The sequence below is a fragment of the Zalophus californianus genome, chromosome 5 (assembly GCF_009762305.2).
Source record: "Zalophus californianus isolate mZalCal1 chromosome 5, mZalCal1.pri.v2, whole genome shotgun sequence".
Lineage (NCBI taxonomy): Eukaryota > Metazoa > Chordata > Mammalia > Carnivora > Otariidae > Zalophus > Zalophus californianus.
In genome coordinates, this window is record NC_045599.1 from 111,465,653 (window position 1) to 111,492,124 (window position 26,472).

At 45.4% G+C, this 26,472-nt stretch overlaps 1 protein-coding gene and 1 long non-coding RNA gene across 6 annotated transcripts in view; one reads left to right on the forward strand and one right to left on the reverse strand.

The window, feature by feature from the left end:
* Positions 1-26,394, forward strand: SLC36A2 (solute carrier family 36 member 2). Of its 3 annotated transcripts, XM_027606601.2 has the most exons (12): positions 86-112; positions 705-913; positions 3,936-4,026; positions 4,587-4,675; positions 5,212-5,307; positions 8,739-8,823; positions 11,630-11,848; positions 13,221-13,319; positions 18,639-18,805; positions 20,692-20,861; positions 23,999-24,312; positions 25,640-26,394. In XM_027606601.2, exons 2-11 carry the CDS (start codon positions 750-752, stop codon positions 24,268-24,270), a joined length of 1,452 nt encoding a protein of 483 aa, XP_027462402.1. In that variant the 5' UTR covers positions 86-112; positions 705-749; the 3' UTR covers positions 24,271-24,312; positions 25,640-26,394. The 3 variants fall into 3 exon arrangements, with proteins under 3 accessions (XP_027462401.1, XP_027462402.1, XP_027462400.1); XM_027606600.2 differs by having other exon boundaries at positions 1-112; positions 742-913; positions 23,999-26,394; XM_027606599.2 differs by having other exon boundaries at positions 23,999-26,394.
* Positions 15,774-26,472, reverse strand: part of LOC113929597 — an 18,554-nt gene continuing 7,855 nt past the window's right edge. For all 3 annotated transcript variants that reach the window (XR_003522255.1, XR_003522254.1, XR_003522256.1), the window contains exon 5: positions 15,774-17,187. This is a non-coding gene — a long non-coding RNA (uncharacterized LOC113929597). The remainder of the gene's footprint in view (positions 17,188-26,472) is intronic.

Here is a 26,472-nt window from a genome sequence, read left to right on the forward strand (position 1 = left end):
AGTGTCCTACCCAGTGAAATGTGGCTGGGGGTTGTACAATCTCTGCCCTTTTCCCAAAGAACCCCCACCGCTTTCTCCCTGGAGCCACACAAAAGCTAAGAAGCAGCTAGAGGTAAGTGAGGGCTTGCTCCTTTTCCCCCCAACTTTTCCCAGGGAAGGGGTCTCCCGGAAGGATGACTTATGACAGATGTCAGCCAGTGGGAAGTGGAGCCCCTGACCTGGGATGAACAGGAGATGGGGTATGGAGGTATTCTCTTGGAGACAGAAATAGGGTATTAGTTAAAAAGCCTGCTGAGTTGGGCACTGGTCCCTACTCTATCACTTTCTAGCTGTGTGACCTTGGGCAGGTCCCTTTAGTTCAGAGTTTGATTTCCTCATTATTTAATTTATAGGATTAAATGAGAAAATATAGGTAAAGCACTCAGGAGAACATCTGTCTCTTAGTGAAGTGCTTCATACATGTTAATTAGGAAAATGATGGGTATTGTAGTCACCTCACCTATTAAGGTGGATGACTCTCCTCTCAAACCCCTTCCAGCCTCTCCTGCTCCAGCTTCTCTTGCACAGAGCTTCTTCTTGGGCAGGAGGAGCATACTCTCCGAGGGAGGTAGGCGGAGCCTCATTCCAGCGGGGCCAGAGCAAGGCACAGGCTGCTGAGCTGGAGTTTGCACCTGACGGACACCTTCCTGCTTGCCTCCTTCCAGAGCACACCTCCTCAACACCCAGAGCCCTCTCTTTCAGAAGCAGTCATGCCTGTGACAAAGAGTGCTGGGGGCCCCCAGGGCACTGTTGACCTCAAACTGGACCTCAGGTCCCCTCCCAAAAGTGCCAAGAAGATGCAGAACAAGGACTCCAGTTTCTGGGATGGACGCCCTTCGGAGTCACCAGGCTTAGAGAAGACCAAGGGCATAACGTGAGTGCTTTTTTCTGCCACCCCCATTTCTGCCTCCGAGCCTGCAAGCTTGCACTGACTAAAACCCTGGCGCGGCGGTGTCTGACCCCCAGCCCATTATGCAGATGGAAAAACCAAGGTCAAAAAAAGTGCAGGCAGAGACTGAGTCAAGGTGAGAGCTTACAGGGGTAGGAGCGGAGACTCAAGAAAGCCCTAGGCTCTCACGGTCCTGTACTCAAACAGGTGCAGATGGGGACACAAAGGCCCACTTACCCCAGGCCATGCACTGGGTCATTGGCAGGATGGGCACTGGAATCCAGTGCTGGCCCTAAGTCAGTTTTGTTCCTGGTCAGTCCTGATCATTGGCAGAATCCCTAACTTCTCCAAGGAGGGGAGATCTGAGCTTAAAACTGTGGCCTCACTGACAGCCAGGCATTGACTCCTCTCTGCCTCCTTCCTCCAGTTACTCTGGCCTGGCCTTGGGCCTGTACTTCATTTGTGAGGACATCAAAAGCATAGCATGTGGAAGACTTCTCTCTCACCTCCCTGGGGTGTGTGTGGGGGGGTGGGTGGGGGAGGCTTGCAAACCATGGCCAAGAAGGGTCTGCAGAAGGAGTTTAGGTGGGGGAGCCGTGCTACGGGCGGGGCTCAGCAACCTCCGCTTCTACTGCTCGAGCAGAGTGGCCAGTTTACTTAGGACATGTGGGTGGGTGGCCTCCTGGAGCGTGCTGCTGCTTTAAGAAGAAAATGCTGACAGCACTGGTATAGTAGAGAGAACACCTGCACTCAACTAGTGAGTGATCTGCCCCTTCCCTTCCCCCAGCCTCGGTGTCCCCCAGATGCAAAACAGGGGTAAACAGGTGGCAGTGCCAATTTAAAGAGGCTGCCTGTGGGCATTACATCTGTTGGATGGGGGTGTGCAGCTAGGAGGGAGATGTTACCACAAGGGCAGGCGAAATCCCTTTCCATTGTCAGCACCAGGATGGCCCCCCACAGGGTTTGGTTGCCCCCAGGGGCTAGTCCTGGGGGCTGTGAATTGCTGACACTGAGAATGACCTCTCCAGGCCTTGGGGCCATCCACTGCGGGGCAGAGCTATTTCTCAATCAGAGGCCTGGGGGGAACCAAATAGCTCTCGTGTCCTAAACTGACATATGGTTTGGTGGCAGTTTCAACTACTTAAGAATCAAAGACATAAAGCATGAGAGAACTAGAGGGGCCCTCCCAGTTTGGAGCAGAAGAGAAGTAAGTCAGGCAAGCATGGAACTCGGGTCAGCTCACCCGGGTTCAGATGCCCACTTAGCTGCTAACTGGCTTGAGCAAGTGACAGAACTCTCTGCCCCAGTTTCTCCTCTGTGAAATGACATTTCACTCCTCCCAGGATGGCTGCAAAGGTGATTTGTGCATAAAGCCCCCAAACACAGCACCTTAAAAGCTGGCCACTGCAGATACCTTGAAGGTCCAAGGTCACCAAAGGAGTTGGGGCTAGAACACCGGTGTCCTGCCTCCCAGCCCAGTGCTGTGCCCAACTCACCACACTGTTTTTATGTTTGGCTGCATGGCCCAAAGTTAAATTCTGATTTCATAAGTCCTTCGGTTAGAAATTTCTAAAGTGACCTGTTGACCCTTTTCTTGTTGCAAAACAAGCCCATTATTGGAGGGCCGTAGGGCACAAGGGCTCAAGTGCTCGCTCAGCGATGTTGACACCCACAGGGGGAGAGAAGGGCACGCGATTCTCCGCCCACTTTCTCCCTCAATTGTTCTCTTTAACCCATAACAAATCGATGGGCCGATCCTCAGAAAGCTAGAAGATCTAGGGATTAACATAAAGATAAGGGTGGCTGGGGCAATTCTTTCAAAATATCATTCCTCCCAACCTTTACAGAGGCTCAGCAAAGTAGACCTGTTGCCCAAGATGACACAGCTAGTTAAAGTAGTGGCCTTGGGATTTAATCTCTGGTTGGTCCAACCTCAGAGACCAGGCTCCTTTCAGAATACCTCTGGTGCCCCTCACAGTCGGTGTCCTCACTGAAAGGTTCTCCCAGGGAATTTCCAATGTTTCAAAAGTTGTGGATGTGAACCCCACACTCACCTTGGTCGAACTTGGTCCAGGTACAAAGGGATATAGTAATAAGTTGTTCTGTAATTCATCAACACAGAGGGTACCTCCCTGGAACTTATCCCTGAAGGTGCCCTTCAGACCACCTTCCCAACTGTCTTAAAGGGGGTCTGAGTTTTTATTTTTGTTTTTTTTTTTTTTGGTGGGGCGGAGGAGACATGCCTTCCCCCAGCTTGAGATCCTGGCCTGAGGGCCCAAAAAATTCTGGAGCCCAATCACCAAATGACACTGTCTCAACAGACCCCATCTGGGGACCCAAATCATTTGACCTATTTAATTCAGAAGTCACCATGAAGTATCTGAAGTGTCTTTGCTGCTGGCCCTTTTCCCTTTTCTCTGAGTTTACCCTGTCTCAGCTACTAGTTTTATGACCTTGGGCCATGCCCGAATTTCTGAGCTTCCATTTCCTTCATTACAAAACGGGATTTTTCCTTTTATATATCTCTCTGGGCCTATTTCCGGGAAGTGGTCCAGAAGAAGTGGGGTGAAGAACAGGGACTCTGAGGCATTTCTGGTTTCAAATCCTGACTCCCCAGTGTATCTCTGGACAAGTCATTAAAAAAAAAAAATCTCTATGCCTCAGTTTCCTCATCAGCAAAACAAAGGCAATAACCTACTTCCTAGTCTTGACGAGAGGATTAAATGAGGTAATAACGGGTAAAGTACTTAGCATAGTATCTATTATATAGTAAATATTAGCATGGCATATATTGAGTGTTAGCTGCTAAAACCAGGACAGGCAAACTGAGATGGTTGGTCACCCTACAGGAGACCCAGAGGTGCCAATCAAGGCCACAGGGACTGAGAGATGGCCAGGAGCCCGCCTATCCAGCTGAACTCAGGTGTTGGCATGCTGTGAGGGAATGCCGGTTGGACCTCCTCACCTTCACACACCTACACCCTTACGTCTCTTTCCTCTCCTTTAGAGCGTTCCAGACCTTGGTTCACCTGGTGAAAGGCAACATGGGTACAGGGATCCTGGGACTACCCCTGGCTGTGAAGAATGCGGGCATCCTGGTAAGAGGGGCTGCTGCAGGTGGGGCCAGCATGACCGAGTTATAGCAGGGAAGCAGGAGGAGAGCCTCTCAGAGTTTATAATGGCTTGCAAGAAGCAGTCTTTCTAGGAGACAGCTTGGTCCAGACTTGGACTAGCCAGGGTTTGAATTCTGGCTCAGCCACAGACGTTGAGTGGCCCTGGCGGGTCATTTATCCTTTACCTGGGGCTCAGTTTTCTCCCTTGGAGAATGCAGGGGTTGGACGATGATGAGTTTTCCTATTGTGCCCTATGAAGCACTAGTTCTCAGGGACACCTCGGAGGCCACTATGGGTCAGAATCCTGAGTCCCCCACTCCCGCCACAACACCCATTGTAATTGCTTTATGTACTTTATTGGAGTACTACTTGAGATTATATTTGAAAGAATAGGTATTGCTGCCAAAAAGGACTTGGAAAGCAGTTTGCTAGAAAGTTCCTTGAATGCCAAATGATATCTGTGTTACCACATCTGTCCTTGCAATGTTCTTCATAAATCCATTCTCTTCTCTCTTCCCATTTCCCTTGGCTCCCCCTTCCCTCAGATGGGCCCCCTCAGTTTGTTGGCCATGGGCTTCATCGCTTGCCACTGTATGCACATCCTGGTCAGGTGTGCCCAGCGCTTCTGCCACAGGTGAGGAAAACAGCATCCTCATGTTGCTTGCTTTGGTACTTGGTTCTCAGGGATGTTGCAGAAACATCCTACATGAAACAACACTTTACTTCTTTCTTCCAACAAGGCTAAGAAAAAGAGAAAAAGCATTTGGGATAGGGACCTAAGATGAGGCTCTGCCATGTGACTCATTAGGTGATCTCAGTCAGGTCACTTGGCTTATCTGTACATGGGGCATAAACAATCCATGCCTGACCCTGCCTCAGAGAATTGTGATGGAACCCATTGGGATCATGGATATGAAAACTGTGCCCATGCGAGGTGTGCTTTATTACCCTGCTTATGTAGGAACCACCCCACTTGACAGGTAAGGAAGGAAAACAAGCCACCCAGGAAGTACTGCCAGGTGTCTAAGTCTGAACTAGAACTTGGGTCTCTGCCCCAGTGTTCTTTCTACTCCAGCTGGGTCCTGCCTTGCTGCGTGTCTCCTGACTTTTTAGTACAGGATCTGAGGTTAAACCCTCTCTTGGTAACTCTATGTGCACTTTCTCCTACAGGCTTAACAAGCCCTTCATGGACTATGGCGACACGGTGATGCACGGCCTGGAAGCCAGCCCCAGCGCCTGGCTCCGGACCCATGCCCACTGGGGAAGGTACCTTGCTCTTGCTCTGCCGGAAGTGGAGTGAGCTACAGGAGGTGGAAATGCGGCTGTCGGGTGCCTTCTTTCCTGGAAAGCTGACTCGTGTGGCACAGAATGTTGGGCTTTCCACATGGAAGGGGTTCACTGGCAACCTTCCTGACCCCGCCCCCCTCCTTGTATACCTCCAGTGACAGCGTGCTCATTCCTTTGTTATGCAGCTTTAATATTATTGACTTACTTATGAAACTGTATTTATCCTGTTGTACTATGTACCAGGTCCTGGAAATACTGTGGGGAGAAAGGCAAAGAGGCTTTGCTCTCACAGAACCCATAATCCAGTGGGAAAGACAAGCATTACACAGTTTAGGAGATAGTCACTTCATAACCACCGGGATGAGTGTGATGAAGGAAGGAAATACTAGTTGCTACCGAGCAGGTAATCAATGTGTGTGGGCTTCTGTGGGCTTCCTAGGGTGGAACAGTTGAGATGAACCCTGAAGGAAGGAATTCTTAAGAATAAGGAATTACCTAGGGGAAAGTGGGCAGGAGCCTGGATGGCCTTCCAGGAAGATGGAAGAACAGAGCTGGAAGGTCTGAAGCAAGATGGAATGTGTGACAGTTTCCAAGGTACAGAACAACAGGGAGCTTGAGGGCAGAGTCAAGGAGATGAGGCTGAAGAAGAATCCAGGGGTTCAAGCAAACTGTATATTTTAGACCCTCCTAAAGGTTTTTGTTTTTTTCTTTAAAACAACAAAGAAGCCACTGGAGGGTTTCAATCAGGCAAGTGATCATATTTGCATTGTTTAAAGATCTCTCTGGCTTCTGTTAGGAGAATACATGGTAAGCGAGCAATCATAGATTAGGTCAGACCCATGAGGGGGCTATTGGCAACGTCCAGGCAGATAGCAATGACACCTGGGACCAAGCTGGTAGCAGTGGGGATGGAGAAAAGTGAATTTGGTTATGCTTTGGATCCCAGGACTCTGGGAAAAAGAAAAATCAAGGTTGACTCAGATTTCTGATGACTTTTAGTTTAGACAAGTTGAGTTTGAGGTTCAAATGGAGATGTCAAGTGGGTAGTGATATGTTTAGGTTTGAACCTATCTTCATGCAGGACATACAGAACTGACGTCATCAGCCGTGAAGCCAGGGGGCAGAAGACGTCCCTTAGGGAGAGAGTTTATAGTAAGAAGAAAAGTGTATTTAAAAAAAAAAAAACAAAACACACAAGACGTTAAGGGCACTTTGCTGAGCTGACGTCGTCCTCCTGCAACTGCTGACTTTTGCTTTCAGGACTGACACAGAACAAGTCAACCCCCTCCATCCTCAGTACTTGGAACAAATCTGCTCTTTTGTCTATGTTTTCAGGCCTGTGCCCACTCCATCTGCATACACTTTTCTGAGTACCATCTAGGTCAAAGTCTCTCTTGAATTGTGATACTCTGAACCATTACGGCCCTGCTGTGTGCCCTCTCACGAAATGCAGTCTGCAGAGCATCATGGCTCTGGCACCTCCCTTGGCCCAAAGCCCATTCACATACTGAATCAATAAATTGAGCCTCTGAGCAGACGAAGGCGGCTTTGGGACGATAACCAGTATTTTCCCAGTGTGTGACCCAAGAGGAGGCTTTGCAACTGTCCCTTACTCTTCAAATCCTTCTACGCATCAGACCTTTGGACATATAAAGCAGCTTTTCCTGCTCTTTTTAGGGACCTTGCTCCACTAATCATCTCCTCTCCTATAACTTGAACTTCTTTCTGGATCTGTGGGCTCTTCCTCTCAATAATTAAATGCATTCACGTGTCTCCATCTTAAAAAATAGTAATATAAACTCAAGGTTTCCTGGGCCTCACACCGTCCGTTAGCCACTATACAATCTTCTATTCAGCAGCTGCTTGTTCAATAGATATCTATTGAATACCTGCAGTGTGTCAGGATGTGTCATGGCAATGGGTCTACAATGATGACCAGAATGGGCACCATCAAGACTGGAGCTCACACTTAGTTCTGTGAAAGAACAGCACACCCTCTGACTTTACTTCCATTCATCTGGTTCGCACCTCTTCTGTGGGTCACCTGGCTTTTCTGTCCTTAGACTGCTTTTGAAGTTCTTTCCACCAGTGTCCTAAAAGACCTCCTTATTGCACCTTCTTGCCCTAGAGAACCTCTCAACAGTGTGGGCACAAAGAACTATTCTCTTCTTCAGATGTTTTCTCCTCCCTTGGCTTCTATTAAACCCTTCCCCCGCCCCTAGTTTCCCACCTGCCTCTCTGGCCAGTCCTTGGCTTTCATTGCAGGCTCCTTTGTGCCTGTCTTCCCTTTAAATGTTGGTGTTCTCTAGGGTTGGAACACCACCTTCTCCTCTTCTCCCTCTGCACGCTCCCCAACACTGACTGCCTTCTCAAGGCTTTATCCATTTCTGACAGATCGATAGTTCCAGACCCTCATACACAGTCATCTCCTGAATGTCTCCTGTAGGAGCCTCAGGCTCAACAATTCAGATACTGACTGTGTCACTTCTTCCCCTTCCCCTAAAACCTGTTCCTTCCTTCCAGTTCATTTCATTGTCCTAGCCAAAGCCTTTAGGAACCTTTGATCATTGCCTTTCCCTTTCCCCCAGATGTTAGTGGTAACCAAGTTCTGTTAAGTTCTAGCTCCCTAGTACCTCTTAAATTGCTTTAATTCTCTTCTCCCAATGACCACGTTTTTGTCCAGGCTACTGGCCACCTCTGTTATTGTAAGAATCTGCTATGCGGTCTACCCATCCAGAGTCTTGCCCCCTCCAGTGGATTCCCCACAGCCAGAGAAATCTGCCTAATCCCTCTGCTGAAATGCTTTCCTCACTCCTCTCCATGTTCTCCTCCTCGTCTTTTTAAAAATTTCTCTCTTTCTTCCTCTTCCCAAGGGACTCCCGCTCAGGTATTAATTGGTTTTTCTATGAAGGCTGTCTGCTCTATAATTAGGATAAAATATCCTTTTCACTGTGGCCCTTAGTGCCATATTCTTTTTTGGTCACTAATCTATGAACCACTCGAGGAGGGGACCATGTGTTTATTTGTGTCTCCTCAGAGCCTAATACGGTGTCTGGTACATGGTAGAACAAATTTTCATGTTAATGATAGCTAATAAAAATGGTGTGCTTACTTCCCTACATCAGTTAGTATCAATTATGAGGAATGCGGCAGAGCCAGGTGTTGGGGGGAGGTTCCCAACCATAAAGAATTCCTCCACTTGCTGAGCTGGGAGTGTGAGGGTGGTTGAGAAACTTTTTTTTTTTTTTTTAAAGAACTATTGTTACCTCCCTTCTTACTGCCCCATTGTTGATTGCGTTAGCAGAAGCAAGGGTGCTGGTACAGGTTCACCAACCCCTGGGGACAGAAATAGAAATGACAAACCAACTCTTCTTTTATAACATGTTTTCTTTCTCTCTCCTCTCTTCCAGGAATATCGTGAGCTTCTTCCTTATAGTCACCCAGCTGGGCTTCTGCTGTGTGTACATTGTGTTTCTGGCTGATAATTTAAAACAGGTAGAGTCTTCTAGAGAAGGTGGAAAGGGAAAGGACATGGCAAAGGAGGGTCCTCTGTGAGTTGTTCAGCAAATGTGGCTGCTTCTTTTGGGCCCCTAGTTCCTCAACAGTAGAACAAAGGAAGTTAAACTAGATGTTATGAAAGAATCCAGACTTCCCCAGTTCACTTATCTGTTCTACAAGTGGTTACTTTTTCCGGTATCTTGGACCTGTTCACAAAGCCGGTCTCTAAAACTGAGCTGGAAGAAACCTTGGATTTTGTCAGTTGTCCTGTCTTGGAGCTTAATCATCCTTAACTCTCCTAAGACTGATAGGCTCTTTTTGGATGATACTTAATCTTTGGACCATCTTTATCTACCTTTAGCTGCTTAACCTCTGGCTTAACAGTTGTCTCCAGGAAGTTGTTTTGATCTAGCCCAGAAGTTATCTTGTAGCAATTTAAGCAAAATATTGTTGGTAATGACAAAGGCCATCCTTAGTCAATCAGCAAGCTTAAAAAATAAATTATCCTTTAGGGCTCTCTCTCTCTCTCTCTCTTTTTTCCCCCCGCTTATAGTAATACCAGAAATTTAGAAACGTAAAGAAATTAGAAGGAAAAAAATAGCATGCTTTCAGAGTTAGCTGCTATTCTATGTTAGGAACAGGGAGTATTATATATACGTTCTCCCATTTAATTCTCTCTGTGGCCGTATCACTATAGGTACTGTGGTTATTCCTATTTTGCAGATGAGAAAACCGAAGCTATAAACTCTATATAATGTGTAGAAGATCACAGAGCCAAGGTTAAAAATCCAGGCCTTTTGACATCAGAGCTCAAGTTCTTGAACACTATGCTATATTACTTTTCAAAATGAAACAGAATTGGGGTGCCTGGGTAGCTCAGATGGGTAAACATGTGACTCTTGATCTCAGCTCATGTCTTGATCTCAGGGTTGTGAGTCAAACCCCATGTTGGACTCCATGTTGGGCTCCATGCTGGGCATGGAGCCTACTTAAAAAATTAAGAAGAAAGGAAGGAAGGAAGAAAGAAAATGATTATTAATTCAACCACTCGTGGTTATTATTTTAAGTTAGTATTAACTGGTTAGCATTTTGTAATGTCGTTACTTTTTTTTTTTTGTCTTCATAATATTTAATCACACAGATTGGCCAGGACGTAGTCTTCTCTTGTTGGATATTTTATTTGTTTCCCTTTGTTTTTCTACTATAATCCGTGGAAGTCTTTGTACACCCCTTTGTTTTTTTGGCATATATTCCTTAAAGTAAAATTACTGGGTCAAAGAATTTGATTATGGGGCGCCTGGGTGGCTTAGTCATTAAGCATCTGTCTTCGGCTCAGGTCATGGTCCCAGAGTCCTGGAATCGAGCCCCGCGTCGGGCTCCATGCTCAGCAGGAAGCCTGCTTCTCCCTCTCCCACTCCCCCTGCTTGTGTTCCTGCTCTTTCTATCTCTCTTTGTCAAATAAATAAATACAACCTTTAAAAACAAACAACAACAACAACAACAACAAAACAGAGAGTTTGATTGTTTGAAGGCTCTTAAACAGGGCCAGATTGCCGCTTGGAAATCAATCAGCTATCAGAAGAACGTTATCATCTGTCTAGAGATAAGGCAAGCATTCTCTCTAAGAGTTTGCAGGCTAAGTAGGATGTGTTCTAAAACAAACAAGTTAGCTCTCAATATATTTTGGTGCTGGGTCAGGACACCACTAACAACTCTCTGAAGGCAGGGCCGCTTCATGGTGAACTTCAGGGGCAAAAATGTGAGGGGGCAGGAAAGATCATTGCAGCAAGGGAAGGCTCCCTAGCAGAGATGCATCTGAGCTGGGTGTTGAAGGACAGGTTCAAGGAGAAGGGGTGGCAGCCAAGAAGGGAGGAGTGAACACCTGGAGGCAGGAATGTACAGGCCTGGCTCCGGAGATGCAATAAAATTGGTTGTAGAAGAAGGTGTGGACTTTGGGAGAAGAAGAGCCTTCAAGGTTGAATGGGGCCCATGATGGAGGGTCATGAATGCCTGCTAATGTTTCAAGTACTTTTCCTATTGAAAGGAATCAGAAGGTGAGGAATCAGAAAAAAATAAGACTTAATGGTTCGTTTAAGTAAGCATGGTATCTTCTTAGGTGAAAAGGAGATTTCCAAATAAGAGTATATGCTGTGATTGCAATCTTGTAAAAAAAAAAAAAATGAGTATAATACATGTAATTTGTGATACGGTATAGAAAATGCATAGGTGAATATATTCCAGGACATCACCCTGGCTGCCAGTGTGTACTGAGATCATCATTGTTTTTACATCTTCTTCTTGCCTAATCGTAGTCTCTAATTGTTCTGTAGTGGATTGTTCTGCAATGTTTTGCAATACTGCTTGCACAGTAAGACTGTACCCATTAAGTCAGGTTGATTCTGAACAAGGGTAGTACCATTCCTCTCCTCCCCTTCCCCCCTGACTTTGCCAGGTGGTGTTTGTACTGTGTGCAGGGGGGGTGTTTCTTGTTTGTCACAATGATTGGGGGATGCAAATAGCTCTTATTGGGTGGGGTCCAGGTATGCTAAATGTCCTGCAGTGAATGGTCCAGTCCTCATAAGGAATAATTCTCTCACTCAAATGACAGTGTTAGTCCGATTGAGAAACAGTAAGTGATGGGTTTTTTGGTTATAAGCAAAAGAAACTCTAACTACCTCATTGTGAGGCCCTGGCATGTGAGACATGCTTTTTGTGAGGGAGTTATGGGCCGGGCACTAAGCAAATCCTGTGGCCAGTAGATGTATTGAATCTTCCCCTCTTGCTTTTCCCGTTCCTTCCTCAGGTAGTGGAAGCAGTTAATGGGACCACCAGCAACTGCCATTACAATGAGACAGTGTTTCTGACGCCGACCATGGACTCACGACTCTACATGCTCTCCTTCCTGCCCTTCCTGGTGCTGCTAGTCCTCATCCGGAACCTCCGGGTCTTGACCGTCTTCTCTTTGTTGGCCAACATCAGCATGCTGGTTAGCTTGATCATCATCACCCAGTACATCGTCCAGGTTAGTGCACACGACACACCCGACTCCTCCAGTGGGCAGAGCCTTTTATCAATAATAGACTGATACCTACCTAGGGCCAGCCCTGAGGGTAGGTGTGTACCTCACTCTTCAGCCTCGTCATACTGTTGTACCATTATTTCCACAAAGATGTCTCTGTGCCATCTCATTCTTCTGGATAGGTCCTCTTTTATGTTGCTGCTCCAGTCCTTGTCAAATTCTGGCCTTTGAAAAAAATGTTGCTTTGCAAGGAAAACATCTTGATGGGTGAACCACAGACCATTCCTGTAAGGGTTGGATAGCAGCAAAGGCAAATGAAAAGCAGGATCTCCTACTAAAGCTGAAACTTACCAAATTACCTATAGTCTTACATCCTCTAGGCTACAATTCCAGGTGTCCAAAATTACCCATAGGAACTCCAGAGAAAAAAATAATAATACTTAGTCACAGAGGCATAGTCTCAGAAGACCACAAGCAAATATATCACAATGCAAATTACAACGCCTTCAAGGTTGAGTTGTGGATATTGATTTTCCCTCAACTTCCTACTTTTCTATCCTTTCTAATGTTTATTTACTGGACAAGACTACATAGAAATTTAAACCCAGAAGGCCCTTGGCATATCTCTCATATCACTCAGATATTTTTATATTTCAGAAGTCACATGAAAAAAGTTACTGTGTCCATGGAATTTAGTAAAAATGACAAATTAGTCAAATATTTTAGGATAACTACAAATAGGTCTTATCTTCCTTAAGGCAACATCAATAAATTCTACAAAATTGAATTTCCTAGTAAGATAGCTACCTTCGATTCATTTTTGGACCATTCCTGAAGTTGTCCAATTAGAGAAATGGCTCTATAATTATTGTCCCATTCAGGTCACAGGGTACATAAGATATTTTTTCCACACACTTTCTTTCCCTTCATTTTATAGCTCATTGAAGAAAAGGGGACTTTCATATCTAACTAATTACTCTGGACTCCCAAGAATATCACTAACTACAGTCACAGCAATTTCTGTCACCCATAACCACTGGTACATTCCAAGTGTACGTGGGCACTTCAGGCTGGTACCGACCTGTGGTGTGTGAGATTTTCTTTTGGAGGATTCTGGTAAACCATACTCCCCCCATGAGGTACTGACCCTTCAGTACTTGGACAATACCTCAATGTTTCTGCCCTCTGGCTCTTCGGTGTTGTACGTGTTAAAATCAACTTTGATGCCTGCTTCCTTTTGAAGTTTTCCGAATTTCTTGACATTCTTTTTTTTTTTTTTTTTTTAATTTAGGTCTACTCTCAGAATACTCCCCTTTTAAATGGACTGAAATGTGCTTTGAGAGTTAAGGTCTTACTACACTTCTCTCTCCTGTAGGAAATTCCAGACCCCAGCCGGTTGCCACTGATAGCAAGTTGGAAGACCTACCCTCTCTTCTTTGGAACAGCCATTTTTTCATTTGAAAGCATTGGTGTGGTAAGGTTTGCATTGGGGTGATCTTTCCCCCGTACTGTGGGTGGCCTTTTGAACAGGATCCAGGAACTCTAGGTTTCTGGGTTTCTGTGTGCACATAGGGGAAAGTAACCTCTTGTCTCAATACATCTATTAAACATTTATCTTCATACCAACATGTGTTTCCTAATCTTTTAAAATCAAGACAAGTGGAGGCATACAATTTACAGGATTTAATGAAACAAACAAAAGGAGTTTTAAGCTGGGAAGTACTATATATTTACAATGGATTATTACATAGTTTGTGTTTCCACACTTGAGGAAGGATAGTGCTGTGTAATTGATTTTATTTACTTTAAATTTGCATACAGTACAATTCACTTTGGTGGGGGGAGTGTATACATTTCTGTAAGTTTTGGAAATGCATAGAATCATAGATGTGCCACAATCAGGATACAGAACAGCTCCCTCACCTCCCACTAACTCCTGGCAACCGCCTTCTGTTCTCTGTTTCTATTGTTCTGTCTTTTCCAGAATGTCATATACCTGGGATCATGCAGTATGTAACCTGTTGAGACTGCATGTAAGATCACCTGTGTTGTTGCATGCATCAGTAACTCCTTGCTTTCCAGCTGAGCATCTGCTGAACAGGCAACACCATGATTTGTTTATCAGTTCACCTGCTGAAGAACAGTTAGGTTGTTTCTAGTTTTTGACAGTTATGAATAATGCTGCTATAAGCAAGCATTTGTGTACAGGATTTTATGTGAACATATGTTTTCATTTCTCTAGGAGTAGGTTTGCTAGTCACATATTAATGTATGTTGTTTAACTTTATAACAGACTGCTACACAGGTTTTCATAATGGCTGTACCGTTTTGCTTTCCCACTGGAATGGATGAACATTCCAGTTCCTCTCATCGTCGCTAGTTCTTATATGTCCTGTCAGCATTTTTTATTCTGCCATTCTAATAGGTTCATAGTAGTGTCGTGATTTAATTTGCATTTTATTAATGACCAATGATTTTGAGCATCATTTTCTGGGCTTGTCGTCTGTATATCCTGTTTGGTGAAGTATCTGTTCCAATCTTTTGCAAACTTTTAAAAAAACTGAGCTGTTGAGTTTTAAGAATTCTTTATATATTACAAATACAAGTCCTTTATTAGACATATAATTGCAAATATTTTCTGTAGTCTGTAGCTTGTCTTTTCATTCTCTTAACAGTGCCTTTCATAGAGCAAAAGTTTTAAATTTGATGAAGTCCAGTATATCAAAATTTTCATTTTATGGATCCTACTTTTAGTGTTTTATCTAAAAACACTTTGCCTAACCCAAGTTCACAAAGATTTTCTCCTATATTTTCTTCTAAATATTTTATAGTTTTCATTGTACATTTATTTATTTTTTTTAAAGATTTTATTGATTTATTCATGAGAGACAGAGGGAGGGAGAGAGAGAGAGAGAGAAGCAGAGGGAGAAGCAGGCTTCCTGCCGAGCAGGGAGCCCGATGTGGGACTCGATCCCAGGACCCTGGGATCATGACCTGAGCCGAAGGCAGACGCTTAACCATCTGAGCCACCCAGGTGCCCTTCATTGTACATTTAGATCTATGATCCATTCTGAGTTAATTTTTGATAAAAGTGTTTGTATGTTGGGGTTCTTTTTTTGATAGGATACCCACTTGTTCCAGCATCATCTGTTGAAAAGACTGCCCATTTTCCATTGAATTGCCTTTGCATCTTTGTAAAAAAACTTAACAGTATCGTCTTTCAATCCATGAACATGGAATGTCTTTCCACTTATTTGGGTCTTCTTTGATGCTTCACATCACTCCCACACATTCACAACTTAGGGCAGAGCCCAGGACTTCACTTATAGATTTAGGGGATCACTTTCTCCAGCATCCTCCTATCCATGTTTTCTTGCACAGTCACCAGCTTCCAGGGGATTCTTTTTCTGATTCTCTGACTAGAAGGCCAGAGTTATAGCCTCCCTATAGTGCTATGCACTTCCTGTGACTGAGTCTGACTGGGGTTAAGCACTGAGAGAAAAGAGAGAAGGAAAAACTAAAATAAAAATGAATGGATGGATGAACGAACGAACGAACAGCAATTCCTTCCAGGGCCTGCTTCATAGACATGCAACCTATGCAGTTACATAGGGACCTGTCTTTGGAAGGATCCTACTCATGGTTTAATGCTCTGCTTTCATCATCTTGAAATTCTTGATTTTTGAACAAGAAGCCCTGCAAATGAAAATTCTTTTTGCATAGGACCCTATAAATCATGTAGCAGAGCTGATTTATCTCCACATTCTCTGGACTCCCAAACCCTGTTTCCTAGTTCTTTTGCTCAAAGAGAAAAATTTGTGTCAGATTTTTATTTTTATTTATTTATTTATTTTAAAGATTTTATTTATTTATTTGACAGAGAGAGACACAGCGAGAGAGGGAACACAAGCAGGGGGAGTAGAAGAGGGAGAAGCAGGCTTTCTGCAGAGCAGGGAGCCCGATGCAGGACTCCATCCCAGGACCCTGGGATCACGACCTGAGCCGAAGGCAGATGCTTAACGACTGAGCCACCCAGGCGCCCCTGTGTCAGATGTTTAGGTGCCTGTGTGACCACCACAGTCACTGATAACACGAGTAAGCTGCTTTGTGACTTGCCTTGGAAGTGTGGTCTTGAGAGAGTAAAAAAGGGGCCCTCTCCATACTGTCTGTCCCACAGAGGCCTCTGTTTTATGTCTTCTGGCCAGAAAGAGGGTTTCTCTTGGACTTTTTTCTATCTCCATCTACTGCACAGGATTCTAGGATTTGAGGTCCTCCTGAGTCTAAATTGGGAGATACAGGAAGGAAAAAAATCAAGAAACCCAGTACCATAATGGTCATTTTTACTGGTTTTGATCAATCCATGTGCTATTTTATACTTTTCAGAGTCCATGGATAGTTGTTTTATGTATTCTGTCCAGGGCTTTTAGTTTTAATCAGTAAGAGAGCTATGGTGGAATGTGCCTACACCATCTTAATGGAAGTAGAAGCACTTTATATTTAGAATTCTGGATACTCATGGCAAAAAGCGGAGTGCAATCGTTGAGCAAATGATTTTGGAAGCAGAATATGCTGGAATCTTACTTTGGCCATGAATTACTCTCTGCACTCTAATTCCCCACTAAATGATGGTAGTAATTTTTCAGTAAGTATTGAACACCTACTATGTGCTAATGATGATTAGTATCAGAGTTCACATTAGCTCTAGAGACCTTCTAGCCCAGTCTCTGAACTTTCCGAAGAGCCTAAGCCCTGAAGGAAAGGGACTTGAGCCAGGTCACCAGCTGGGGACAGCTGCAGCTGTGGCTAAAGCCTGGTGCTACTTCCAGAGACCTTAGCACTTTATGTAAATTTATCAATTTATCAATTTGACTGATTGTGGGAAGGAGAGAAGAAGAAAGCCAGCTACCGAGTAAAAAAGGTAATTTTTAGCCTGGAGAATTTATGCAGCGAAAATGTATTGCAGGGTGGGAAAGCTCAGGTTGGATCATTCACTCTCCATATAATCCCCCCAGACATTTTCCTGAGCACCAGCTGCTACTAGGAACCTGCCTTTAATCTGGAAGAAAGTGGAAAGGCACGGTGATGACCTTGACATGGCATTCCCCTCAAGCATTTCCATTTGCATGGGGTTGAGATGCTTGTAGGACAAAAAAGGAGTTAAAAGTAAAAGGGAGTAGACACCCAGGTCCTACTGAGTAATAAATATATCCAGTGCTGGAGATTGGGGAGAAGCAAGTACTTGAACTTTGGAAGACAGCCGCAGTCTGCCGCCTCACTCTGCAACTTTCAAGCGTTGTAACTTGGGGCAAGTTACTCCATCTTCAGAGTCTTGTTTTCCTCATCTGTAAAATAAGAATTATACAAGCACCATCTTCATAGAGATATAGTCTTCACAGTATTAAAAAATAAGAACAGTTGACATTTACTAAGCCCTTACTGTATGCCATTATGGTGCTCATATAAATCTCAAAAAAAATCCAGTAGGTGAGTTTTCAGATAAACTGAGGCACAGATCAGTCTAATGATGCATGCAAAGTGTGCTTTAGTCCATGGCCTGATCAAAGAGAAGGAGAAGGTGGGGGGGGGGGGCGGCCTCTCAGCCAATAGAAGCCTAAGAAAGGATTTATGGGATGAGAGGCCAGAAGGTTGGTTCCAAAAACAGAAGTGACCTTGGGATGCCCAGCAGGCTCCAGGTAGTCTGTCTCAACTTGGATTCTCTCAGAGCCAGGTATACATCTGGGGAAGAAGGATCCAGAGAACATGGTGTGTAGGGAAATGTCCTGCTGGGGAACCAGGAACCTCCAGTCCCAGCTCTGCCACAGTCTGCTGTGTAAACCTGAGTCGCAGCCTTCCCATCTGAACAGAGAGCAGCGAACTAGAATTGGAAGTCTCAAACTCAAATGCCTTTAGAAGGCAATGGGAGTGAAGAAACCAGGTATATGTCCCTGTGAGGGGGAGAGGTGGGACTGGTGAATGGGGCAAGAATAGTGTGCCCAGAGGCGTTCGTCTTCAATTGTCTAAAAGGCAATGCTGGCCAAACAAAATGCCTCTGCTGGCCAGGTCAGGCCTGACCCAACCCCCGGGGGGCTGAGTTCCTTGATCTGTACAACCTGAAGAAGGGCCCTTCCAGCTCTGATGGTCCAGGGCTCATCCTGTGACTCCAGGCCTGCCTTCCTTTCTTCCCTTTTTTCTCATTTATTGTGGTAAAATATAGCTAACATAAAATTTACCATCTTAACCATTTTTAAGCATACAGTTCAGTGACGTTAAGTACATTCACATTATTGTGCAACCATCACCACCATCCATCTTTTGGTCTTGCAAAACTGGAACTCTGTACCCTTTGAACAATAACTGTTCATTTGTCCCTCCATGAGTCCCTGGAAACCACCATGCTACTTTTGACTCTCTGAATTTGACAACTTCAGGTACTTCATGTAAATGGGATCGTGCAGTATGTGCCATTTTGTGACTGGCTTATTTCACTCAGCACAATGACCTCAAGATTTATCCATGTTACAGCATGGGTCAGAATTTCCTTCTTTTTTAAGGCTGAGTAATATCTATTGTATGTATATACCATCTTGGTTTATCCATTTATCCATCAGTGGACACTTGGGTTGCTTCCACCTTTTGGCTATTGTAAATGATGCTGCTATGAACATTGTTGTACAAATATCTATTCAAGTCCCTGCTTCCGGTTCTTTTGTGATATACTCAGAAGTGGCATGCCTTTCTTTTGTTCATGTTCCTCTTGCTCCTTCTCTCTTTTTACACTATGATCCTTCTGTAGGTTCTGCCCCTGGAAAACAAGATGAAGGATGCCCGCCACTTCCCAGCCATCCTGTCTCTGGGAATGTCCATCATCACTGCCTTGTACATTGGCATCGGGTCTCTGGGCTACCTGCGGTTTGGAAATGACATCAAGGCCAGCATAACCCTTAACCTACCCAACTGCTGGTAACTTCACAGGCCCCCAGGTGGTGGGGACTCAGGGCCGGGTGGGAATGTGTGGGTGACTGCCTCCTCCCTTCCATAGATGGCAAACTAAGGTCTAGAGAGCCTCCGCAGTGACAGGTGGAGCTGTAATTAGAACGCTGGACTCTGGTTTCTCTGTCCAAGGAGCTCCTCCTCCAATAGCCTGCCATGTTGAATGAAGCCTTGGTAGCTTAGGATGAAGAAGGACAGGATTTAGGAAGAGAGAGAAGTGATAGTTCTTGGTCACCTAAGGAGAGAAGGAAGGGGCCCTCAGGGAGAACAAGAGGCAGAGAGAGGAGTTGGTGGGTGGCAGCACTCATCTCTGATTACATTTCCTGAGGCCTGTGCTACAAGCCTTGCTTGCCACAGACAAGGGCGCGCATCCTCCAAGTTAGAGTAGCTAGGATAAAAAAGTAGTAAAACAAGAATCAATTTGGGAAGACCACTGTAAAAATTCTATATTCAAATGTACTTAATTCATGCAACAGTTAGCTGACCCAGACTTCAACAGTACCATATTTAAATAGACACATGAACCCATAATGCGTTGTGCAGCACTCTCCCACACGGCGGCATGTCTTTAATTATAGGATGCCTGTCTTTTTAAGGGTCACTTGGAGGCTTAATTTGCCTAAATGGGGCTCCTTTCCCAAGGTGCTAAATGTCATTCATCAAGCATTTACTGCATGCCAATTATGTGCGGACACCGGTCTAGTCACACAGGGGCATGGAGGGTACTGATTGAGTAGGCGATGATCTTGAACTTCACTACCTTCCCCAGCTCATGATCCAGTGACAATGGGGGAGGGATAGTGTATACACACAAACAGAACAGAACAGGGAGCCCTCCAGAGTAGCAAAGAGGCGTTGGGGACTTTTGAGGAAAGAAATCCATCAGAATGAGAATCTTTGTGTGCAACAAGACAACTCTGTCCAGACAAGGACAACTCTGCCATTCATGGGCCCAAGTCCTCGCTGCACCACCCTTGTGGTCATGGATGACTTACCTAACCTCTCTTACACTCAGTGTCTTCATCTATAAAGCAGAGTTACCATGGGGATTAAGCTGGGCATGCAGTATACCTCAAAAGATGGGACAGATGGAAAGGGACTAAAGTGGTGTTTCAGACAGCAGGACTAGTGTGAGCCAGAAACTCAGAAATGTGGAAGTTAATCTTCCTAAGGAATGGCTCCCCAGCCCCCATACACATACAGGTTTACCAAACATGTGAGATGCAGCTACCACATTAGTGGAATCAAGGAAAAAATCCTATCTCCATAGGTCAAAAAAGGCTTTGGTAAAACTTCACACCCTGTCTCTGCCTCTAGTCCAACGCCTGCAGGTAACCCTGCCTCTCCTTTTACCTCCCAACCCCCTCGCAACCCTGTTTGTAGACTGCTTCCTTCCCCAAGGATTCGGGACTCTGCAGTTCTCTCAACCTACTAGAAGCATCGCTGGGGGCCTGTTATGTGCCACGAGCTTTGGGGGGAATCCAGAGAATTGCTACGGACTGACATTAGATCACAAGGGACTAACATGTTTTAGATCCAGGTTTTTTGGTCTTCAATCTAACCTTGACCATCAAGTGATAGTGGTTTGTGAAGGGGTTGCATGTAGCCATGCTCAAGATTCTTTTTCTTTAGAGATGACCCCCTGTTGCCATTTGGATCCATGATCCCTCACTCTCTTTTCACCGCGTGCTCTGCCGTGACTCCCTCTTGGCTTTGGGAAGTCCCCTGCCCATCATTTTCAGACAAGGAAACTGGAGCCCAAGGGGGCGATTCCACCATCAGAGGTTAATGTTTCCAGGAGGCCAGGTGCCTGATCGTGGTGGCCTTAGGGAGCATTGCTGTGGTTTGTCCTGCAGGCTGTACCAGTCAGTCAAGCTGCTGTACGTTGTTGGGATCCTGTGCACCTACGCCCTGCAGTTTTATGTCCCTGCAGAAATCATCATCCCCTTCGCCACCTCGCAGGTATCAAAGCGCTGGGCGCTGCTTCTGGACTTGTCTATCCGCCTCGCCATGGTCTGCCTGACATGTGAGTACAAGGCGGAGTGAAATGTTGCTCTTTTCCGGAGGCTGTCAGGAATCCGCCAGATGGTGAATGATGTCCTGATAACCAGCATTGATTGAGTGCTAATTGTGTCTCAAGGACTGCACTAAGGCTTTACAAGTATAACTCATGTAAGCCTCGGGGACAAACTAATTTTTCTATGTACCTAATTAGTCGGATTCACAGGTGTCCAGCCTGAGGGAGTGACACAGCTGGTTGAACAATAATCATAATGATAATACCTGATATTTATTAAATACCTACTGTGTACCAGCCACTGTGTTCTTTTTAGGCCATATTTCATAGTATTTCATTCAGCCCTGCAGGAACTCTTAGGAGGTAGGACTATGATAAACTTTCCTTTTTAAATGAGAAAACTGAAGCAGAGAGCGATAAGTAACTGGCCAGGAAGTGCCAGAGCTTGGATTTGAACCCACGTCATCTAAGTCCAGAGTCAGCACCCTTCACCTCCGAGACAGAGGTCAGTGGCCAGTGAGTCTAATCTAACAGAGGGGTGTGTTTTTGAGCCTCAGAGTGTTGTATAAACTTGTGCCAACATTTAAAACATCCAAGATCTCACATACAAATCCAGATTTCTAACGTTTTCAATTAAAATGCTTTGGCAAGCCTAGGATCACATTCCCCACTGGTAGCAGTGAGCTGGACTTGCCCCCTGGGCTTCAGCTGGCCCCGCTCACCCCCTCACAGTCGTCCTTATGCCCCAGGCCCCATAATCCAGGGCGCCCCACTTGTGCAAGTGTTTTTAGCAGGGGTGAAGGAGAAGATAGAGATTTCCTGTATGGAGTGTGGCGTTCCCCAGCTGTCCCTAGCTCCTTTTAATTGCGATTCTAAGACTCTTCCTCAGGGAGATTCTTTTTTTTTTTTTTAAGATTTTATTTGACAGAGAGAGAGCATAAGCAGGGGGAGCAGCAGACAGAGGGAGAGGGAGAAGCAGGCTCCCCACTGAGCAGGGAGCCCAATGTGGGGCTTGATCCCAGGACCCTGGGATCGTGACCTGAGCCAAAGGCAGCCGCCTAACCAACTGAACCACCCAGGTGCCCCCCTCACAGAGATTCTTGCTTCTTGCTGCACTAGACCAACCCATGCAGTTCAGTGGACACCAGTTTTCTTTCTTTGAAATGATTTGTTCCCAGTTTAGCCCAGGAAGCAGGGACACTGCCATCCGGAACCTTAGAGACTCCAGAGAGATCAAGGCGTTTGTCCTAAATGTGAAGATAATAATCCCTGAAGCCTACAGCTTCTGCATGCATTGCCCCAATCCAGACAAATGCGGAAATAAATTGAAGTAACAAACTTTTCTGAGTTATATTATATTATAGTGCTTTATATTAACTCAGTGCTTTATATTAACTCAGTTATCTTGGGGCATATAAATGAGTTTAAAACTTGAACACCATTTGCAGTGTGAACCATAACACCTAAAAGGATAGATAGCATTTATCCCCATTTTGCAGAGGAGGAAACGAGCTGAGGAGGAGATAGGAACCTAACCCAAGGCCACAAGGGGAAGCCAGAATCCTGCCTCCCAGACCTGTTTTGGTTCTGCTATACCACACTCCTCCTCCACAGGAGGCCTGGGAGAAGGCTTCTGGGCCTTCTTGGTGAAAGTCTCCCAACAAGTCAAATAAAAAATGTGGGAGCCCAGGCCTATAAAGCATCCTACTAAAAAATAGATAATTTCAAAATCTTTAGCTTCTGGCGTTTGTTGTTTTCTAACATGTATGTAAAACCTGGAAAAGACATTCTTTTAAGGAGACCCTGCGATCTTGTTCCAACTGAAGACCCCTTTCTCCTATAAATAATTTCACATTCTAGGGCGCCTGGGTGGCTCAGTTGGTTAAGCGACTGCCTTCGGCTCAGGTCATGATCCTGGAGTCCCGGGATCGAGTCCCGCGTGGGGCTCCCTGCTCAGCAGGGAGTCTGCTTCTCCCTCGGACCCTCTTCCCTCTTGTGCTCTCTGTCTCTCATTCTCTCTCTCTCAAATAAATAAATAAAAATCTTTAAAAAATAAAAAAAATAAATAAATAATTTCACATTCTAATCATTTGCAAGTAAAAGGTACACGTAGTCATGTTCATTATTAAAATGTTAGCTCCATAAAGGCTTTTTTTTTGTGTTTTGTTTTTGTATCTCCTGTACATTGATGTGTCCCAAACAGATGGGACAGTTCCCAGCACTGTTATTTAATGTTATTTATTAAGTAAGAGCTTAATCATTGTCTTTTTTAAAAGATTATTTATTTGAGGGGCAGGGGAGATCAGAGGGAGGACAAGCAGACTGCTGTTGAACAGGGGGGCCAATGTGGGGCTGGATCCCACAACCCCAAGACACAACCTGAGCTGAAACCAAGAGTTGGACACCAACCAACTGAGCCCGCCAAGCACCCCTTAATCATTGTTGAATAATGTGGGGATTTGAAGTGCGCCTCCGTGGCATAAAAATTATTTTAAGCAAAAAATATTTGAACAAACAGCAGCTACAAGGAGGGGAAAAATAAATCCTTATCTGAACTTCCTTTGCTGAATTAAGCAGGACCTTCTGACAAAGCACAGCCTCCACAAATCTCTCTGGAAGGTTTTCTGCCAGAAAGGAGACTAACCATCATCACAGACTAATTCCGTACATAAACTCTCCGAACCAGTCATAGCTTCCACTCATTCTTATGTATGCTCTTTCTGCCCCCTCCTTTCCCTTTATGAAATGGGCACATGATCCCCTATCTTTGGCTGTTCTGGGAGCCAACTCCTCTGAAGCCTCCCTAGCCCTAAGCAAACTGTCTTTTGTCATGTTAATTTTGTCTACTGTCAGTAAATCCCCAGCCCCTCCCTGCGCCCCCCATCATTGAACCTAAGTAGGCAGAGGGAAGATTTCTCTTCCCAACAATATGAATGCTTATTTTGGAAAAATGATGAGGAGACACACCAGATTTTTAATTCATAGCCTCTACTGACGTGATCGGAGTATTACAGGACTTTCAGTGTTTTCCTTACGTAACTAAAATCGAGAAACTGGTTTATGTTTTAAGAAAAGGATCCTAAAACAAAGATTGGGAAGTTTGACTGAGTCCCAAAGATCCATATATCCCGTATCATCTCCCACAGGTACCTTGGCCATCCTCATTCCCCGCCTGGACCTGGTCCTCTCCCTGGTGGGCTCCGTGAGCAGCAGTGCCCTGGCCCTCATCATCCCGCCCCTCCTGGAGATCACCACCTACTACTCGGAGGGCATGAGCCCCCTCACCATCGCCAAGGACGCCCTGATCAGCATCCTGGGCTTCGTGGGCTTTGTGGTGGGGACCTACCAGGCCCTGGACGAGCTGATCCTCTCGGGACAAGCCCTCAACTTTTCCAACTCCACCGTTTTTATTCAGTGAGAATGGCACTGCTCCTTCCCCACCAGCACCTGACTTTTGCTGGTATGGATATCTTGTGTATGCCTTATCTTTATTTTACCTTTTTATCTTTTTTTCTGGGCCAAGTCACAGTGAAGCAAACAAGGACTCACCAGCTACAGGGTCTAGATGGTAATTTACAGATTTGTTTTTATTACTTTTCTTTCCATCTCTAGCTTTCCCTTAAGTTGAGAGTCTCCCATGGAAGGCTCTTGATTCATCCAACTTCTTGGCAATTTACAAGGTGGATTTTGTACCTTGAGTGGTGCTATGCAAGAAGAGGCCACCAGGGGGAAGCCAAGTGACAGCAACAGGCGGAAGGAGGTGCAGCTGGCTAATGCTGACTGTGAGCTGGTAGACAAAGGGTTTCAAAGAACATAGACTAGGGGATTCAAGGTATACACAACTCCTGTGACAAAATAGATACAGCAAGGAGGTCCAGTGTGAGCTGCAACTCTCAGAAAGGAGCCATCATATTTAAGTCAAGGGCAGTAAACTTTCTAAACCACTGGATAAAGTTTTGGCCCAGTTCAGAGATGCCAACAGTAGATAGGAGGTGTGGCGGTAGATGTGTCAGTGGCAGGGGGGAGGGGAGCGGACAATACCATTACAGTATCTGACACTATTTACCTCTTAATTCTTGCAACAAGCATTCTACCTGTTGTGTGTCAAGCATAGTTCAAGGTTCTTAAGAGTAGGTTGCAGAAATGGCCACAAATTCCTCTTGACAATGTGACTTTGCAGCTCCTCTCAACAAGAGGTGAAATCTATTTCTCTACCCCTTGAATCTGGTCTTGCCCTCATGACTTATTTGGACCAATGGGACTTTAGTCAATGTGATGCAAGCAGAGGTTTGGTGATAGCTTGTGCATCAGGACTTTCATTTCTCGCTATGCTGTGGAGCCACGACCATCAGGTGAAGAAGCCTGAGCTAGCCTACTGGAGGATGAGAGGCCATGTGGAGCAGAAGCGAATCATCCCAGTTAAACCCATCCCTCAGATCAACCAGCCTGCCAACTTCAAGACACATGAGGGAAGCCTCCTAGACTACACCCAGCCCCAGCCAGGCTGACCCAGATCCTAAGAATTGCCCAGATGATCCACAGAGTTGTGAGAAATAATAAATGTGGTTTTAAGCCATAAAGTGTGGGAGTTTTTATGCAGCAAAAGTTAACTGATACTCACTCTAAAGGAGATATACCAATGAGAACAGCATCTCTGCCCTCAAAAGCTAGTTCACTATCCACTGGGGAAGAATTAGAGGTAATCAACTAAGTCGATAGCATCATTGGTCCTTTTAAGGGCAGAGGGATGCTGACTGCTCTGGAGTACTGAGTATGGCTTTCCACAGGTGGCGCCATTGACCTGGATTTCGAGTAGAACTTGGGTCTCCTGACACTGAATCTTGCCCTCCTTCCACTCCGACCTGCTTCCTTGACAGTCCTGGGCCTTTTCTCATGTCTGAGCTTGGCTGGCAGCAGGAGCCAGCCAACCTGAAACACCATCTCAACCTTCCAGGTAGTGTTTGGTCCTTCCTAAAATCACTAAAATTAGGAAAGTGTCCCCAAATAACCGAGTAGATATTACAGGGCAGATCTATAATCCCAGGGGAGAGAGTTTCACATCATACTCCATAATTTATGGGAATGCCCCATGCTTGTTTCTGCCTCCATTTTAAGAGAATATTTGAAAAAGCCCTTCCCTGCTTATTTTCAACCGTGATCCTTCCTGTATGGCCTAGGGAAGATGTTGGGGAGAGTGTCTGTCCCAATTCCTAAATCCTGGTCTGCTCCTTTTGTGTGTTACTTTCTACCTGCTAGACTTCAAGGCGGTACTTCATGTGCACCAGCCCTGCTTAGGTGAGAGAAGGGCCAGCAGACCGCACCCAGATCCCCTAGACTGCAGAGTACCTGCTGGGAATCAGGGCGCTCAGAGCCTATGCAGTGGTCCACAGCCCACCTAGCCAGAGGGCTGATCATTTCCCCCCTGCACTTGTTTCATCAGCAGACCCCAAGCACTTCTGCTGACGGGCTCAGAGCTGTGGCAAAGCTTCCTTCCTCTTTCTGTGCTTGCCTCTCCCGCCATATTCCTCCATCACCCCAACCAGGCTTGCTCAGTTTAAGATTGCCCTCCGTTTGAAAAACAAACTGAGGGTTCTAGAGGGGAGGGGGGTGGGGGGATGGG

Bases quoted from the DNA above. Each gene is read 5' to 3' on its own strand.
- SLC36A2 (XM_027606600.2), top strand. From the start codon at position 750: ATGCCTGTGACAAAGAGTGCTGGGGGCCCCCAGGGCACTGTTGACCTC. The intron at 914-3,935 runs GTGAGTGCTTTT...CCTCTCCTTTAG, and splicing joins GAGAAGACCAAGGGCATAAC to AGCGTTCCAGACCTTGGTTC. The intron at 4,027-4,586 runs GTAAGAGGGGCT...CCCTTCCCTCAG, and splicing joins TGAAGAATGCGGGCATCCTG to ATGGGCCCCCTCAGTTTGTT.